This window comes from Aquila chrysaetos, chromosome 20 (genome assembly GCF_900496995.4).
Source record: "Aquila chrysaetos chrysaetos chromosome 20, bAquChr1.4, whole genome shotgun sequence".
In the NCBI taxonomy this organism is placed as follows: domain Eukaryota; kingdom Metazoa; phylum Chordata; class Aves; order Accipitriformes; family Accipitridae; genus Aquila; species Aquila chrysaetos.
The window spans coordinates 4,970,802-4,989,082 of NC_044023.1; the positions used below are offsets into that span (position 1 = coordinate 4,970,802).

The 18,281-nt window shown below is 54.9% G+C and overlaps 2 protein-coding genes across 8 annotated transcripts in view; both read right to left on the bottom strand.

Annotated features, from left to right (window-relative positions):
• Window positions 1-9,949, bottom strand: part of IP6K1 (inositol hexakisphosphate kinase 1) — a 39,010-nt gene extending 29,061 nt beyond the window's left edge. For 2 of the 7 annotated variants that reach the window (XM_029995934.2, XM_029995927.2), the window contains exons 1-3: window positions 9,835-9,949; window positions 9,214-9,269; window positions 4,612-4,711 (exon numbers count right to left, since the gene is read on the bottom strand). The gene's annotated coding sequence lies outside the window, so the exon portion shown is untranslated. Of the gene's footprint in view, window positions 1-1,630; window positions 1,827-2,549; window positions 2,588-4,611; window positions 4,712-9,213; window positions 9,270-9,834 lie in introns of those variants that run through there. The other 5 variants (XM_029995929.2, XM_029995932.2, XM_029995930.2 and 2 more) reach the window with 5 other exon arrangements.
• Window positions 9,950-11,346: 1,397 nt separating this feature from the next.
• On the bottom strand, window positions 11,347-18,194 carry CDHR4 (cadherin related family member 4). Its single transcript, XM_029996242.1, has 20 exons — window positions 17,531-18,194; window positions 17,153-17,173; window positions 16,801-16,997; window positions 16,567-16,729; window positions 16,401-16,486; window positions 16,171-16,266; window positions 15,595-15,698; window positions 15,386-15,522; window positions 15,140-15,305; window positions 14,895-15,045; window positions 14,535-14,637; window positions 14,086-14,301; window positions 13,866-14,005; window positions 13,643-13,787; window positions 13,366-13,568; window positions 13,137-13,276; window positions 13,025-13,060; window positions 11,890-11,956; window positions 11,760-11,790; window positions 11,347-11,614 (listed from the first exon to the last, which is right to left on the bottom strand). The coding sequence occupies exons 1-20, from the start codon at window positions 17,592-17,594 to the stop codon at window positions 11,559-11,561; spliced, it is 2,322 nt and encodes a 773-aa protein (XP_029852102.1). The 5' UTR covers window positions 17,595-18,194; the 3' UTR covers window positions 11,347-11,558.
• Window positions 18,195-18,281: the final 87 nt, after the last annotated feature.

The following is an 18,281-nucleotide window of genomic DNA, read 5'->3' on the forward strand; positions in this document are numbered from 1 at the left end:
CTACTGTACATTCTCTTGTATGGTCCACCCACTGAAAAAAAAAAAAAAAAAAAAAAAAACAAACCACAAAACCAAAAACAAACCCAAACCACAAAAAAAAAAAAAACACAACACAGAGGAGAAGAAAAGAAAAATCTGAGCCCCATGTTAGGGAAAAAAAAAAAAAAAAAAAAACCTCAAGGTAGGTGCTGCAAGAAAGTAAATAATGCCATGGAAAAAGAGGGATAAAGTGCAACATTTTGGTTTTGAGGTTTTGAATAGGAAATAACAGAGTTTCTGTCATAATAAACATATTTTAGACAAAAACAGCACACTAAAGCTAGTACTTAATTTAAGTAAAATATATGATATAGTCTCTGACGGCCCTTAAAGCTAAGGTAGCAGATTTCATTTGAAACTAGCTACAACTCTTTCATAAAGAGAATTTCATACAAGGATACTCTCACATCCTTTGTGACATTAAAAAAACCCATATGGCAACACATACATGACACGCAACTCAGGGTCATGGAAGAGATTTTGATCTGGGCCTTTTGTTATCCTGTTAACTCTTCTGGGGATCAGCATAATCTGCAAGACTCTCAATCACTCATACTGAAAATCTTAAAGCTGTTAAAATACCTCAGGGTTGTTTTGTGGCTTGCAGTATGCTCTGGAAGGTAAAGGGCAAAGAATTAACAGAGATGCCCCCAGCCACTTGAGTGAAAATGAAAGGCAATCTGACCCTGAGGCTATCTTCCCAGAAGATACATGAATTGGACAGCTAGTCACAGCTTCAAGCTTGGCAAGATGCTATGTGTTTTGAAGGGCAAAAACCAAAATTTGGCATTTAAAAATGTCTGCAAGATCATTTTACCCACCAGGAGCCAGCACTGCCATCCTTTGGTGCCGCCTTCTCTCAAACCTCACACCTCCAAGGGATCCAATGTAACTTTGGCTTTGCAAAAAGAAATATCCAAGCAGAAGGGAGCTCCTAGATGCCAAAGCAGCAGTCCCTGAACACAATTCACCCTACTGTATTTCTAAAGCTCCTTCCAAAGGAAATGGACCTTTAATACTCCAAATCTTTGTTATTACTCTCCTTATATAGTGACGCTGGGCAACAGGCCTCTTGGAACACTCTACCACACTAGCCAGTTCTGTTCTGAAGGTCTGAAACAAGAAACTCCTCCTTTTCAAATTAAGCGAAGAATCAGACAAACAAAGCCTATATTTAACTTCCCATTCACTGCAGCTGTTGCAAACAAGTTCTTGTAAACATTCTACAGGTCACAAATTTCCAATATCTTATCTGAATGTTAAGATGCTGAAGTAGAGCTCAAAGCTCTTTCCAACAGGCTTTCTAGAGTGTCACTTACTTAGCCAGTGGCCACAGTTGTTGTAACAGAGCTGTAAAGCCAAACCAAAAAGAAAATAATTTGTTAAACCTGATCTATTGTCAAATTGGCTTGTGTCTAATTATTAAGTGCAGCACCTGCATGCATATATATATATAAAAATAAATTACTCTTGCCCCATATGCTAAAAAAGCACATCACACATTCATTTGGAAGACATACAGACTGTGGCAAGTTTGCTTTTAATAGCAGGTCCATCTCAAGTGCATAAAAGCTACCTTGATTTTTCATACCTTCAATTCCTCTAAAGATACTGGAAGACCGTGTTGAAGCTTCTACAAAACATCAGTCTGCTAAATCAGATGTATTCTCACAGCCATCTGGATTATAATACATCATGGGCCATATACAGCTAGGGAAAGCAAATTTACTGTTCCATTTTCTTCTCCAGTTCAAGACAGTATGATAACAGGTGCCAGAAGCATGCCCTCTCAGACTGAAAGACACAAACTAACAAGCATTATGGGTAGAAAATAACATGCAGTTATCTTCTCTGAGGATCGTAAGAAAACTGCAAGTGATGGCAAACCTGAAACAATAGAAACTGCTTTGCACTCACGAAGAGTCAACCTGCCAAGCTCACTACCGCAAAACACTGACTGACCTTATCGAAATTTTTAAAAGGTTTTGAATTTTCTCCTGGTTGTCATGTCACAATAGGATGAAGTACAAAAACCACAACATCTGGAAACACTTCACAATCTAACTTGTAACCTTTAATTGCCAGGTTTTAGGAAGGTATTTTAACTGCAGTGAATAAAGAACTTGGTTTACTTTTGGCTGGTGAATGATAAAATACCCTTAACTATTTTAAGTAAGAATATTTGAGTCAAGCTGCATTTACAAAGCAGAATTAATTTTTAAGATGACTGGGTTTTGTTATTAGGTGAACCAAGGTGTCAATAGGTTCACTGTATTCTCAACTGCTGAAATACATACGGAACTGTCAGTCCTAACAATGCTACGTGACTAATGAACAGACCACAGGAACAGAAATACCTGTGATCTTACTTAACTAAAGCTAAGAATAATTAAGGGGAAAAACAGAAACCCCAAGTGCTGCTATTACAGCGAAAAAAAATACCAGCATGTATAGCACTTGAAGAGTGAAAACTATTCAGATTCCACATGGTGCACAACAATGGTACTTACTCAGTCTGACTAATGAAGTTAGAGGTTTTCTCTCAGTTCTGTAAAAAGATAAGATGCATAAAGCATGCCTGATACTGCTTATTGGTTCAGATTTAGCTTACCTTCAAATTTTAGGAAGTATATTCAGGTCAACACTTGCGGTAAGAACTGCGAAATATTAAGACCTCAATTACATAAAGATGATGTGTACCCAATCAAAAAAAATGCCACTTGCACAGCATAAGAAAACACACAATATTTGGTCCAAATGGGAAATAAAGCAAACCATTCCAATATTTGCAAAAGTAAGGGTATCCATAATCATTTTGTATATGGTCACTTTTAATCTAAGCAAGATCCGCATATTCAAGATTAACCTGATGTGGGTTTTATTGTGGGAGGTGTGGGGGTGTTTAAGAAACTATCTAAAAAAACTGCATATGTAGTGTTTCAACAAAAACTGAGCTTCAGACTGCTTTTAACAATTATTTTGGGACAGACTCAAAAGACTGAAGTTAAAAGGTCTTTCCCCCCTCCCCTACATTTGTGGGACGAGAGAGTCAACCCCCATGTATCTGACAGACACACCCTCCGCAGACCTGCCTTGTAGCTTTACACACAGACCACAGTTCAGAAAAGTGAAGTATACCTTCCACCAGGCAGCAAGTGTTGTGAGGGCCTTCCAAAGCTCCAGGACTTTACCAGTTTTACTTACAGTCCACAACAGTACTCAAATCAACACAAGAGCACAGTTATACTTCATCTTCTGCAATAACTCCAACATTTTCATTGAAGTTACTCTTTGGTTCAATTCAGCCACTGACTAAGACACAGGACTATGTAGCCCCCTAGGCTTCTCTCCCAAATCCTTTCTGCTTTAAATAACTCACTGACATCTGCATTCACTGGTGCACTGATTTTGGTGCTCGAAGCTGCTTATCGCCTATAGTTAGCTGTAATGAGATCATGACTGCCTCCCCACACATGCTTAAGCTGCTTAGACAGTACTGTCAAAGGACACAGAACAAACAGCCAGCCCTATCTTCTTGCGCCTTTCTAAGATTTCTAAACTCACTTTTTGAAACGCTTGACAATACTTTGATACCAACAGTGGACAACGTGAATCGGAATTAAAAATCACATGATATTTTGCATAAACCCACTCTGGCAGTTTAAAAAAATGGGGAAGATGCAACAACGGGGCGGGGGGAGAAATGTCACAGCAGAATATGAGCTATACAATAGTTCACCTTTAGATTAGCACTTCAGTCAGCTGTGACAAAGACACAGGAGCATCCCCTGCCAAGAAGGCACCATATGTCTCCTCTCCCTACCCCAGGAAGGTAGTTGTGGAGCTCGGCATCTTTGGTCATTACCTGTTGCAATTCAAACTAGAAAAGACCATTAGTCACACAGGTCAGGGGCCTCCCCACCAGAAAAGTGAACTGTGTGACACAACCACTGTTTAAACAAGCAGTGTCTGAAGAAAATTAGGTCATTCGAGTCTGCTGGCAAACAAACACTTATACCATAGGTAATACTATTGAGTCATATACTTGTTGATAAAGAACTGGGGGAAAAGAGGTATGCTAGAATCTCTTCCAAATTTAGAACAGCACAAAGTAACTCCTTTTCAGCCTGGAAGACTATCAAGCCAGCCCATCATCTTTCAGCAAACTAACCTCATAATAGAAAGGAAAAAATAAAAACCAGACCATGATAGAGTTCTGAAATCATCACAAGATAATTCAGCTACCTAAGTGGCCAGAATTGCTAGAGCATAAGAGTTAGCCTCCAAATCTTAGAAGCTTAGTTCTTATTACAAAGAACTGACACCAATTTGACTAAAAGTTAACAAATATAAAACAGGACTGAGCTTTTCACTCTGTTCTAGAGCACTTACCTGGGAGTTCCTGTAGTATCCTCCAAAGATAAAAGCACACCTCCCACAAACCATATCTACATATACTTACTTGAAGGGTAAAATTACAAAGTGAGAGGCAAAAAGCAAGCAGCTTATTTCCCTTTGCATTATATTTAAGGTGGCTGCATATGTATTCTGGGCAAAACAGAAAAAAGTTACCTTACAGATGTCACCCAAGCTCTCTCTGTTGAGCAGTCACTGGAATATGGAGCCAACCTCTCACAATCAAGAGGGAGCAGGACGCCAGAAGCAAGTCAGCCTGCAAGATGTTGTATGGATACGAGTTAACAAGTGCTAAATTAGCTTTTGTTTACATCTTTACTTGCTCATCAATTCAGAACTGCTTTCCCTCAAGTCTGGGACCAGAATTCACAGTGAGCTCCTTCCAGGATGCAAATGCTCTCACTCATTCCTCCAGGCTCTGACAGATGCTCTTTACCAAATGTACCACTGGGGCTGAGGGGACCACTGCCCCCAACTGCCTCCTCCAAACCTCAGCTGAAGATTACCAACCAGCGGGTGGAGCAAAACAGGATGCATGCCTGTTCTTCATCTGGCCTGGTTCACAAGACAATGATGGGTGTTAATGAAGAAAGGTTGAAGCATAGTATATTAAACGGTGGCAGCTGAACAGGCACTGCTGTAGGCCCTAATACAAGGGAGGTAGCATTTGGCAAAGAAGCAGGACAGCTGGTGGAGGAGATAACCTTTCTAACTATAAAAGCTAAATCAGAGACAGCTTATCTATCAGAGCTCTCAACCACATGTAGTAACATCCTACCAGGACAGGCACATTACTTCTCATAACCTTTTTTACTGCTTTTATCAGATTTGGTTGACACAGATCTTCTACTAATATAATTACAGCAGCTACGCCCATGTTATTTTTGAACAGAAACAATTGCACCAGTGTTAACTACCATAGATAGCATTATACAGATAGAGAGGCACCTGAGAGAAGGGAATAAAATCATTTGTTGTGAATGAAACTGGCCACATACTGACAGGGGTTATGCAAAATAAAAGAAAGCTTAAAGCAGCTTGTCTTTTATACACAGTTAATGCCACTCAAAATGCATATAGACAAGCCTACAGGAATAAATTAAGGCAAATGACTTGCACCTTTGTACTATTTGCAGAGTAGTTCACACCAATGGGGACTATATAGGAAGCACACGCACACCAATTAAGAGAACCGCATCTATTAGAAAGTACATCTACACGAACAGCACACTGGGAGAGCCGAAAATAACAGCTGCTGCCACATCAGAACAGCACAGGCACTGCGTACAGGCAATGCCTGCAAAACAGAAACTAAGCAGCCATGCACAAATGCTTCCTCTTCCTCCCCCACCACCCCTACGACAGCAGCAACAAACCTGAGATTAAACACTCGCCAGCATCCTGCTCTGCATTCCTGTCACATCAGGAATATAAAAGAGGAAGACTGCTAGCTGCTCCTCCGTATATCTGAAGGGTTCCTTCAGCTTACAGCAAGTAATACAAATACTTGACATGATTCTTGCAGAGGTTTCTGTCGCATTTTCTTCTTTTCTTGCACTCCTTTTCTCTAGCTCACCCATATCAGAGCTCACTAGGGACCCCTTGTATTTACTAGGCTTGTTTTTGATACATTCCTTCTCAAAGACTGAGAAGTCAGAAATAAAAGCAGTTGTTCCTAGGCAAGTCACATTATATAAACAAGCAAGCACAGAGCCACAGCTCTACTGAGCTGCCACACACAAACTCTGCAAGTCAAGTTCTCATCTAAACCCTGCCCAGCACCAAGGCTGACAGTGTGACACTGTCAAATGCAAGAGTAAACAAATCAGGCTGCAGTTTTCTGTCAATACTAACTTCTGAGACTGTAATTCCCAGCATCAATATTCAACTGTGATGCACATGTCTCAAACAGGTTACAAGCCAATTCCCAACAGGCAGATGGGGCAAATCCAGTGGCAGAAAGTGCCTGGGTCACAATGCAATGTCCAAGTAATTGCCCAAACAAGGCCTCTGTCAGATTTTCTGTGGCTTCAAGATCTGCATTTCAACCACAGATGGAAGAAACATACCTCCTCTAAAGCACAGGCTGTGAATACTGAACTTCAAACTTACCACCTACATTTCTTATTCCAGTGGAAACCACAAGACAGTGCCACCCCATACCCCAGCGTGCCAGTCAGAGCTCACCAGATCCACGACAAGCTTCAGACAGAGAAATCAACTAAAAACTGAAATCTAAAAAGACAAGCGATCAAACCTTTTTACAAACATTTTGTGATATGTTGAACCAAAGAGACTGTGTCCTGTAAGCAGATGCTCAACAAACAGTTCCAAGCTTGTACAGGGCTCGTCATCTCGCACTAGTCAAGCTCAAGAAGGTCACATTTTCAGAGTTCAATAATTTTACCTGAAATGAATAACCTCCATACATGGGGCAGGGAAAAAGAAACAAACTAGACAGCTCAGATGGGATGAGAATAGCATGCAACTGCATGATTAAGAAGAAATCATAATGCTTGTTCAGAAGGCTAATTAGCTGATTAAGGATACAGGTACTACTTCAGCCTGGGCATTTTTCGACCTCTGGCATGCTTGCTATTCTAACTTTGACTTCCCAATATGTGCCATGCAATACAGAATAACTTGCAAGTCAGTTGACTTACACAGTCTGCCATGAGAGGGGATCCCAAAGAACATCTAATTTTGCTTTCTAGAACATTTTTATAAGAAGGACATGCCCAATACTGTCATCCTGATGATGAAGCACTCAAAATATACTATTCACAAAAGTAGTGGGAAAGAAGCATGGACACTACTGTTCCATTTAATTTTTAAATATATGTAAATATGTATTTTAAAATTATATTTTTATATAACTAAATATATAAAAACATGTTGTTGCTCTGTTTCACAGTCACTGTGCAGGTGACCCTGAATGAGAATAAGACTCCATTCCACACCACTCCCATGTTCCCACCATTGCCCCTACACCAGCAAAATCATATAAGCACCCACAAAGCTGGGGAGAAAAAAAAAAAAAGTCATTTTGTCTTCAGTTTAGTCAGTTCATAAGTCAGGGAACTCTGATTCTCACCTGCACAAACACCCCAGCTGGCACCAGTGACAGAGCAAGAACCTCCTGTTGGTTGCGATCTATACTTCCATGAGCTTAAAGTGACTGTGAAGCTACACACGGAAGGTTGCAGAATCAAAACTCCTGGTGACTGGAAGTGGATCCTAGAAACTGTCCCCCTTCTCATCTCAACAGTGAACTGTGCTCACTGGCTCTTTTTCTATGTAAGAAACATGCAAAGCTCCCACAAGGTGCCTACTGGATAACCAAAGTAGAAACTAAGCTAGGAAAGACACACGGACTGTTCAGAAGAGGGTCCTACCAGCATATCCTACTCTTTCTACCCCTGTGGTCATCAGAGATTCCTATGGTAACGACCTCGTATACATCAACTTCCCCCTCAAGGAGCCAAGGATCACTTTCCCTGCTCTCCCAAAAGTCCTTATTAGACAGGAAACAAAGGCAATGCCATGAAAAGGACACTTCAGATCCACCTAACAGGCTCTAACCAGGATGGCATAAGGCTGTTCATGCATGCACCTGGAAATGGTTGTGCTGAAAAAGCCAGGGAGGGGATGAAACACTCTCTAATGCTATCAGAAGAAAAATTAGCACTAGGACAATTCAAAACATTGACAAAACAAGAATTTTACACAGTTGAAACAGCAACCCAATGTTATCTTGCTATATACAGAGTTCACACTTAATCTTTTCACAACGTACCCCATTCTTTCCAGCTCCAAAACAAAGCACTTACCTTAGGTCAGTGCTAAACTAACCCAGCCACAGAAAAATATTTCTCAATCTCAATAACAAGGAACTGTTACACAGCACAGGATTAGCATGCCCCTAATAGACCTACTTAGAGTTACAGTGACAACACCTAATAACCGATATATCTAATTCTAAAACACTTCCAAGCTCCCGACAGAATTTCTGTAATAAGGAAATCAAAGTCTTACTTCAGTGATAGATAACAAGAATACAGTATTTTTCTCCATCAGAAATCTGACCATATGCACAGTCAGCATATCAGCTGCAGATGACAGTTCAATACAGAGACCTGCACAAGACATTATAGCATATTATTTTGTAAGACAAGCTACCAACTAAGTTTACACAAATAGGCCTACCATCTATAGAAATATTACATTAGGAATGAACAGAGACCCAAGCTCACACTGTTCTGGCACCATTCAGTGCTTCATTAGCAGAGGCCAATTTTGGAATTCAGCTTCAGAAGCTCTGAATACCAAGTTAAGCCAGGTGAACCTGAGGGGAGGAAAAGCAGATGGAGCAGAAACACAGCAAGACAGGCTGAAATGAGAAAGGCAGCACATACTAAGGCATATTGCTGGCAAGAAAAATGGGGGCCATGCTGATTCAGAGATGCAAGATGGAGGGACATGGAGCCTGGCACCAGTTTAAATTCAGAGCAGCTGAAAACTGAACAGGAGTCAGTACTACCTCTCCTAATCCAAGTCCTACTTGGAAACCCCAGGGAAGGTTGGTTACGGTCCAGGTCTGCAGACCCATGAGCACATCTGCCTCCGGGGACTGCCAGGCACTTTCCGGTAACCGCTGGGGCTGCCAGCATTACCAGAGCCTGCCCACACCCCCTCCCCTGCAGGGGTGGCAGTACGTTGGGACGCAGGAAGGGCCCCCAACCCCACCAGCTTCCTCACCATGTTGGTTTCATGTTACCACCGCGGTTTGCCGAGTTCCTTCCTGTGCGCAGCTTCTGTAGAAGGGAAGGGCACAAAGGGAAGGCACGCTAGATCTGCTTGCCGGGCAGGGGCAGCACGGCCCTGCCCAGGCACCGTGCTGCCCACGGGGCTGCCCTTGCCGAGCCCAGCTCCCGGAGCTCTCCCCACGCTGGGGGACGGCCCCCCCCGCCCCAGCCGTGCCCCATACGGGCCTCGCACGGCGAAGCACCCGGGTCTCACCCCCACACACACCCCGCAAACACCAGGACGCGCCGGGCTCCCCCCTTCCTCTCCTCACAGGGCCGCGCCTGGACACCCCCCCCGGCACGGCGCTCGGTCCCCCACCTCACCCCGACTCTTCTCGGGGCCGCGCCTCTGTCCCCCCTCCCCGCGGGGCCGCGCCGGGCTCTCCCCCCTCCTCAATCGGACCGCACCGGGCTCTCCCCTCTCGCATCGCCCCCCCCCTCCCCTCACGGGGCCGCGCCCGGTTCTCCCCTCACGGCAGCGCGCCCGGTTCTCGCTCCCTCCCCTCACGGCAGCGTGCCCGGCTCAGCCCTCCGCCCCTCAGCCTGCCCCGGGCCCTCGCCCGCTGTGGCTCACCGGGGCCGGCCCTGCCTGCCCAGCCGGGGGCTGGCGACACCGAGCCCCCAGCGCCGCCGCTCCCTGCCGCCCGCTCCCTGCCGTTCGAATCAACAACAAGATGGCGGCGGCCGAGGGGGCGGAGCCTCGATGCTGGCCGTCATAGCAACCGCGCCGTCCAAAGCCCGCCCCGCCGCCTCTTGCGGCAACCCGAAGCCGAGCCCCGCCCACCGGGCGCGCTACGGAAACGCTGATAGGTCAAAACCGCCGTCACTCAAGAGCAGAGCCGCTCCTCCCCTTTCCGTGCGCGGACTGCCTCCGGATGGCCGCGCACGTTAGGCACACGTGACGCCCTCCAGTACCCCGCCTCCCCGCGGGCTGCGCCTCCTCATTGGCTACCCGCGGGGGGGGGCGCTCGCCCAATGGGCACGGGCCGCGGGCCCTGCTGGGCTGGGGCGGCCGTGTGAGGCGCGGCCTGGCGGGGATGCGGCTCCGCTCTCCCCGGGCCGGGGACCGGGGCTCGGAGACGGGCCTCACGCCTCAGCCCGGCGTATCCGCCTTCCCCCGGGGCCTTGGGCGAGTGTGGCGGCCCCGGCGGGGCGGCACGGCCCGCTTGGTGCGGTGCATCTCGCGGGGTCGGTCGGCCGGGCTAAACCCAGCTTTCCTCCCCCCCGCGCTGCGGCCTGGCCTCAAACAGCTCCTCACGCTGGGCTGGCTCCCCGGAGCTGCCAGCGGAACGTGTTCACGCACCGATCCGGTGCAATAAAAGGTTTAAATCCTGAACGGGCACGGTTCCTGTGGGCTCAGGACAAGGGGGCCCCCAGGCAGAGTCACACAGGTGACCCCTCTTCACCGCGAAATTCCACAGCTGGCTCCTGCCATCCTCTTCCTCTTACTCCCCAAATTAGTCTCTTTCCTCTTATCCTGCCAGCGCTTCGTTTCCTTGGGAAGCATCCAGTGGCGCGCTCCTTTGAAATTCAAATAACCGGTTTCCCACCTCGCTGGGCTGACTGACTCCTTCAAAGCGCTCCCGCCTGTTCGCCAGGCCCTGCTAACTCTCCTGCAGCATGTCGCACTTACCTGCATGCGCGCTAATTCACTTTTCCACCCAATTAACAAACCCAGCCCCTCCGCCGATCAGCTGCTCGTCCCACCCGCTTGCAGCCGGGAGTGCTCTGGCAAGGGAGAGCTTGAGGCGAACATGGGACACAGGGCAAAAGTTTCTCAGAATTACCCGCGATTGAGTTTTCTTGCCCCAGATCACGTCTCTGCAGAGGACTGCCCCAGCTGGGTTACATCCAGAGGCTACAGAGACGCTGCCGTGACCGGAGCAGACCCCGCCAAAGCCCTCGGCACATTTTTTGCAGTGCCAACCCCAGCCCAGGGCTGGTGCTGCCTTAACTGCCATCCTGGTCCTGCATCATGCCACCTACATCCCTGACTGAAGACGGCGCTAATGACCGCCACAGCAGGACAGCCACCAGCAAGACTGCTCGGCCACAGCACTCCCTACAGCAATCACGGCAGCGGGTGCAATCTCTGCCACCATTTATTGGGTCTGTGCTGGCTGGGGCAGCTCAGGGGCTGGCTGCACCCCATGGGTGGCAAGTTAAGCCACAGAGGAGGGTTCCCCTCCTCCTCCCAGGTCCGAGGGCCGCACCAGTGCTGCTGGCACCCCGTGCTTTGCCCGGCACGGCCCACAGGGAGCTGTGGGTCACGGGGAGCCCCTCACCGACTCAAGCCGCTCAGATCCAGCGCCGTGCCCCAGTCACGCTGTTGAAGAGATAGTCCCTGCCGGTGCCTGAGATGGGAGACGGCACTCAGCCATTGCCCTGCGGGTGCTGCCCAGGCATCGCTGCCCAGCGCCTCTCTCTCCCATCCCCCGGACCCCTCTGCCTCGAGGGACACAGCCTGAGGCTGCCGGGGCTTTGGCACAGGGCACTCACGCGGGTCCCGGGCACGGCCGTCGAACTGCTCCTGTGTGGAGGAGAGAGAAGAGAGGGTGCTGAGGGCCCCAGGGCTCCCTCCCACGCCCCCGGCAGAGCACCCGCCCTCACCGTCATGGTACACACTTACCAGGCTGCCAGCGTGGGGGTGGCCCCGCTCCTCCTCACCCCCGCTCTGCTCTGCCACGTCCCAGGAGCTGCAGAGGGAAGAGGGGGCAAGGGGGGGACGCTGTTAGCGATGGGTCCCCAGCCTCGACCCTGAGGGATGCTGCCAGGAGCGGGTTGCCAGCCAGGCTTTGCGCTGCCAGCTGCGCCCCGTCGAGCCCATCATCCACCTACCTGATCGTCCCTTACCCAGCCTGTGTGTCCCCTGGGCACTGAAGGGGATTGCGGCAGGGGCCGTGCTCCCCCAAGCACCACCACCTTTCTGTGATGCCCGAAAGCAGCAAGCTGCTCTGCCACCACATCCACTTGTTTCCCCACATGCCGGCACGCATCATTCTTGTGCTCGGAGGATGCTGCACTGGGGGAGCTGCAGCCCCGAAGTCCCTCCTGCTGCGAGGGCGACCTGCAGGGGCTGAGCCCGAGTCTTCTCCCTTGCATGGCCACTACAGCCCCAGTGCCACCAAGCACTGTGTCCCCAATCTCACCAATGAACTTGGATCCAGCCGTGCATCACCCCGGGGCAGTTATGCCACTGGAGGTGGCTGTTATCCTGCCTGCAGGCTTGCCTGCCTCCTCCTCGCCGTGCAGACGCCCGGCACAGGCTGGGCCGGCTCCAGTGCCTCCTCAGGCTCTCCCCTCCGCCACCCATCACCCCTCATTCATCCTCCCAGGGGTGTGCAGCCTGCTCACCTCCTCCCAGGGAGCTTTCCCTGTCAAATCGGGGCTCCCCTGGTGAGCCACAGCGGCCCCAGCCCCAGTGCCGGGACCCAGCCCTGCGGCGGGCAGCGGCGTCAGCGCTATGCCATCCCACCCTGCCCGCTGCAGAGTTTGTGTGCCAGCTCGGCCACTGACATGGCTGTCCCCCGGCCAAATCGCCATCTCTGCACCCATGGCTCTCATCCGTGCTGCACCCTTGCCCTGGGGCAGAGACGGCTCACCGCCACAGCAATCCACGGACCACAGCCAGACATGGGGTACGTTAAACACCTCCCACATGCTGCGTCTCCCCGGCTGCCTGCGAGGACACTACGGGAGCCTGTGCCAACACGCACGGCTGCCCCTCGCTGCTGATACAACCGCCCCAGCCGTGCAGCACTCACCTCTTGTCCAGGAGCAGCTTGCCGGAGTCTCGGTTGCTGCGGGAGGAGAAGGCAGCCGTGAGCCCCTAGTCTTGCTCGCCGTGCCGTGCCGTGCCGCGGGGCCAGGGCTCACCTGCACAGCAGGGTCCGGGCCATGCAGCCCAGGGCGGCCAGCAGCAGGGCGCCGGAGACAGTCAGCACGGCCACGAACCAGGCCGGCGGGTGCCACACCGCCTCTGTCCGCACAACGACCAGCGGCTCCTTCCGCAGCGTCTGCGGAGGCGGTGGGGTGAGGGGGCATGCGACAGCCGGGGGGGCCTGATGGACCTGGGAGCCCTGCCTGGCCAACAGGCTCTGCTTACTGTGCGCGGGGTGGTGGTGCTGGGTGGCACTGGGGTGCTCCGGGGGGTGACATGCACCACCAGTGCCACCGTGGTGCTGTGGCGGGGGGCACCGGGGCCTCCCTGTACCTCCACCAGCAGCACAAAAGTGCGGGGCTCGGCCAGGTCATCGGCGAGGTAGAAGAGGGTGTTTCCCTCCAGCTGAAAGCGCCCGTCCTCGTTGCCTGGACGAGAGGGTCTGCTCAGTGCCACGCCGCGGTGAGGGGCTGGGTTGTACCGTGGCTTGGCCGCTCCTCACCTCCAGTGATGGTGTATGCCAGCATGGCACCGTTGGGGCTGCTCTGGCACGCCAGGCGGGTGACAGACTGGCGGCTGCCCGACCTGGCCGTGATCCGCAGCTCCTGCACCTCAGGGGTGCACACTGGCGCCTGGTCCGGCACGGCCTGCCGGGAGCGGGGGGAAGTATGGCACCCGCGGTGCTCGCACCCGCCATGGTTCACCCGATGGGCTCGCACTCACACCTGCAGGTGCACGGTCACATCGCACAGGCGGCTCCGCCGCTTTGCTGGGTCCAGGTCGTTGTGGATGTCCGTCAGCCGCACGGTCAGCCTGTAGCTCTTGTGCTGCTCAGAGTCGAGGGGTCCCACCACACGGATCTCGCCTGCGGGGCGGCGCGAGCTGCTGGGCGCCCGCGGGTGCCACAGGAGGTGGCGGGGGCTGGGGACGGGGCTTGACACTCACCGGTGCGCGTGTCGATGGAGAAAGGCTGCGCGGGGCTGGGGCCCCCCTCCAGGCTGTACTCGAGGCTGTCTGGTGGGTAGTCGCGATCGGTGCCGGCCACACGCCCGACAGCGCTGCCAAAAGCCGCCGTCTCCGGCACGGTGAAGGTGGCACCGTTGGGGCACGCCGGTGTGAATTCATTGACGGGCGTCACCGTCACGAGCACGGGCACGCGGGCTGTGGGGCACACGGCGGCTCAGCCACGCTGGCACCAGCCTGCACCCGGCTGGGCGTGCTCTCCGCTGGGCAGGGTGGGGGACACGGGGACGGTGGCACCACCCCTTGGGTGGGCATCTCTGGGGCAGCAGGGGAGGAACATTTCCTCTCTGATCTGCTGGTTTTGGGGTCAGGAAGGGGCTTTTCCCACCTCCCCAATGACCTCTCCCATTGCACCCCCCGCGGGCACTCACTGCTCCGTGGGGGCTCCCCTCCTGTCGTCACAACGATGGTGGCCGTGAACTGGAAGCCCACAGCGGCCACGGCCTCCGAGTCATAGTCCAGGGTGGTGTTGACCTGCCGAGCCAGGGCAGGGGGGTCAGGCAGAGCCAAGATGTCCCGCAAAGCCGGGGTATCCCGCAAAGCTGTGATGCCAGGGGAGCAGGAGGGAGCAAGGGGGGGGCACAGGCAGGCCTTGGGGAGCAGACGCCCCTGGGGAGCCCTGGCCCAGGACGCAGCACGATGGCACATGTCAGAGGGTCCCCACTGTCCCGCTGGACTCCCCCAGGTCCGGGCTTGCCGGTCGCCTGGGCGCTGCCCACAGCCCCGCTCACCTGCAGCCGCGGCCCCTCCATGCGGAAGCGGGAGTGGGAGGCGGGGGGCCCCTCAAGGGCATACTGCAGCCACCCCTCGGTGCTGGCGGAGCCGGTGCACCTCAGTGTCACCAGGGTGCTGCCAGGGGACACCGTCTCAGGCACCTGGGACCTGCGGTGGGGCAGCCAGCAGCTCAGCTCCTGTCCCCCGTGTCCTGGGCACGGCAGAGCACCGTCCACACCCCACTCCCCCCCCCAAACCGTACACGGAGATGGCAGGGACGCAGCTCGGTGCCCGCCGGTCTGTCCCCTGCACGGTGATGTTGAGCGTGGCGGTGGCGTGGTCGGCGGGGTGCAGCGCATTGTAAGCCCGGACGAGGAGGAGTGCATGGCCCACCTCCAGCCGGCGGGTGCTGCGGATCTCACCCGTCGCTGCGGGACAAGGCACGGCCTCACGCCAGGCACGGGGACGGGGACAGGGTGGCCCTGGGGACCCCCGCCATCCCACTCACCCTCATCGATGGTGAAGAGTCTGGGTGCCACAGGAGCGAGAATGGCGTAGTGGACGTTGTCACCGCTGGCACGAACCCGCGTGACCACCTCCAAGGGGCCGGTGCCCCCCGGCACCGTCACGGTCCACTGCGGCTCGCTGCAGGCAAGGCAGGCAGTGTGGCGTGGCCTGCTGCCACCAGCACCCCCTGCCCGGCCCGGCCCCACTCACGGGAAGGCAACACGGGGACGGTGCGATGGCAGCACCTCCACCCTCACGGTCCCGCTGCAGTTGTGCCCGTGGCGGTCCATCACCTCGATCTCCAGCCTGAAAATCTGCAGGGCAGCGCCGGGGTGGCCGTGGGACAGCCCCAAGAGGCACCAGGGACAGGGATGGGGACAGAGACAGGGATAGGGATAAGGATAGTAATAGAGATGGGGACAGGAATAGGGATGGGATGGGGACAGGAACAGGGACAGAGACAGGAAAGGGAAGGGGGACAGGGACTAGAATGGGGGTTGGAGCAGGAACAGGGATGGGAAGAGGGGTGGAGATGGAGATGAGGATGAACTGGAGACTGGAATGGGGACGGGAATAGGGACAGGGATGAGGATTGGGACAGGACTCAAGGTGCAGAAGGGGATGGAGCTTGGGACAGAGACAGGGCTAGAGCACTCCCGCGGCCGGGGGGAAACAGGAGCCTGACGGGAAGGGCAGGACGCAGAGAGCTGCAGGCAGTACCAGTGAGGGGCTAAGCCCAGGCATGCCGAGACGTGGCTGTGACAGCCTGGGGACGCTGGTGCCCACCTGAGTGTGATTGCTGGGGTCGAAGCCACCGGCAGGCGCCAGCACCAGGCCCTGGCGGGTGAGCGTGAGTGGTGTGTCATGGTTTCGGAGCCTGAACTGCAGAGAGACGGGTGGTGGGAGGAGGGTGGGAACCCCTGTCCCCCTGCTCCACGCCCACGCTCCACGTTCCACTGTCCCCAAGGCTGCTCCTGCTTGCGGGGCTGTGGGACCCCGGGGCAGCCGCCACTCACCGTCAGCCCACCAAGTGGCTGCGGCAGCACCGCATACAGGGACGTCCGGGGTGCCACGTCCGCCAGCACCTGCACCACGTCTCCACCTGCGGCACAGCACGGCCGTGGGAGCCCAGTGCCGGCTGGCACCCGCAGCCCCCGCCGCCCTGCACCCCCTGGCTCCTACCCGCTGTGGCGAAGGGGGTGTCACAGCGCAGCGCCTGCCCTGCTGTCACCTGGACGAAGAGCCGCTCTTCTACCTCGTCCTCGCCGGGACAAGCGGCCCGCAGGGTCAGGGTGTACTGGTTCACCTGACGGGCATCGAGCTCCGCACCGGCACGCAGCGTCACCTGCCGCAGGGACACGGCGCTCAGCAGGGCGCCCACGGGCTCCTGCCCTGCTCCCTGTCCCCCAGCCGCACCTCTGCCTGAAACGTGGCGGGGGCTGCGGGGTCAGCGCTGATGGCGATGGGGTTGAAGGGGTGGCCGGGCTCGATGCCGTGCAGGGTGACATTGGGGCTGCCGCTCACGTTGCTGCAGGACACGGTCAGCTTGGCCACGCAGGTGCCCGGCACCGCATCCTCGCTCAGGACCACCACGCGTGGCAGGTCAGGCAGGGCTGGCGGGAGACCCCGGGGACCAGCCTTGCACCCAGTCAGTGCCACCGACGCTTGCCCAGCCGTGCTTAGGGAGCTCTGCTCCTGCACCCAGGCACCCACACGGGCACGGTTCTCTCTGCTGGGTGCAGCGGGGCCCAGGGCACCCTGCTCTTACCTGCTGCTCTGACGAAAGTCCCTGCAAAGAAGAGACTGTCACCCCAGCCTGCCGGGTGTGTCCTGCCAATGCCCTGGGGAAGCCCCAGAGATGCCCCCGTGATGCTCCAGAGATGCCTCAGCGGTGCCCGGGTATATGCCCCGGCGATGTCCTGGCAATGCCCCGAGGACACTCTGGCAATGCCCTGAGGATGCCCCGGCGATGCCCGCTCCCTGCCCGAACCCAACCAGGCAGCCACCGGCCCCTCTGCCCATCCTGGGGTCAGCCCCGGGCACCTGGGGGCAACCGAGGGGAGCCTGTCCCCTGTCCCCCTCCTCTCGGTCCCCACCCAGGCTCTGGCAAAGCGTGCCCCCGACGCTGCAAGCCTGAAGTGCCTACCTGGGGCACGGAGGCTGAGGAGGAGGAGGAGGAGGAGGAAGGTGAGGCGTCCGTGCATGCCCATGGCTCGTCGGCTGTTTGGGACAAGCTGGAGCGCGTTGCCAGGGGTGCTGGGCACCACCCCGGCCCAGCGTCACGCCGGCCACCCGCGGCTGCCCGCCCGGCCCCGGGGCAGGGCCAGGGCATGGGCCCGATGCCCGCCGGTTCCCGCACGTCCCCGCATCCCCGCCGCTCGCCATCCCCCGGCCGGTGCGGGGCAGACGGGCAGCGACGCTCCGTGGGGTTTCGCTGCCGCGGCGCGCTCGGGAACGGGGAAAATTAGCTGGGAGGTGATTTTTGGCCGTGTTCTTCATTTGCAAGCCAGAGCCGCTTCTCCCGGAATTCCTATTAAGCTCTATTAGCTCCCAATTAATAGGCGGGGGCGGAGCGCGGCCCCTGCGGCCGGGGTCACCTTCCCCTCCTCCGACACTCAAACCTATTTTGGCAGCCCGGTGGCCGCGGGTGCCTCCGCCGGGGCCCCGTAACGGGGCCGCCCTCCTTCCTGCCGGGGCTTCCCGGCCCCGGGACCCCCTCTGCCCGCGGGGCCGGGGCGCTGCCGACCGGGGGCGGCGGGTCCTTCTCCTCCCCGGCCGCTGCCCCGGGGGTCCTGCCTCGCCCAGCGGGTGCCCGGTCCCGCGGTGGTGCCCGGGGTGGTGCCCGGCGCGGGGCCCCGGGGCGGCGGGGCGGAGGCGGGGCGGGGCCCCGGGGCGGC

Excerpts from the sequence above, each read along its gene's own strand:
- CDHR4 (XM_029996242.1), bottom strand. The coding sequence starts at position 17,594 with ATGGGCATGCACGGACGCCTCACCTTCCTCCTCCTCCTCCTCCTCCTC. Across the intron at positions 16,998-17,152 it reads GACTTTCGTCAGAGCAGCAG|CCCTGCCTGACCTGCCACGC; the intron begins GTAAGAGCAGGG and ends GTCTCCCGCCAG. Across the intron at positions 14,638-14,894 it reads TGGAGGGGCCGCGGCTGCAG|GTCAACACCACCCTGGACTA; the intron begins GTGAGCGGGGCT and ends CTGGCTCGGCAG.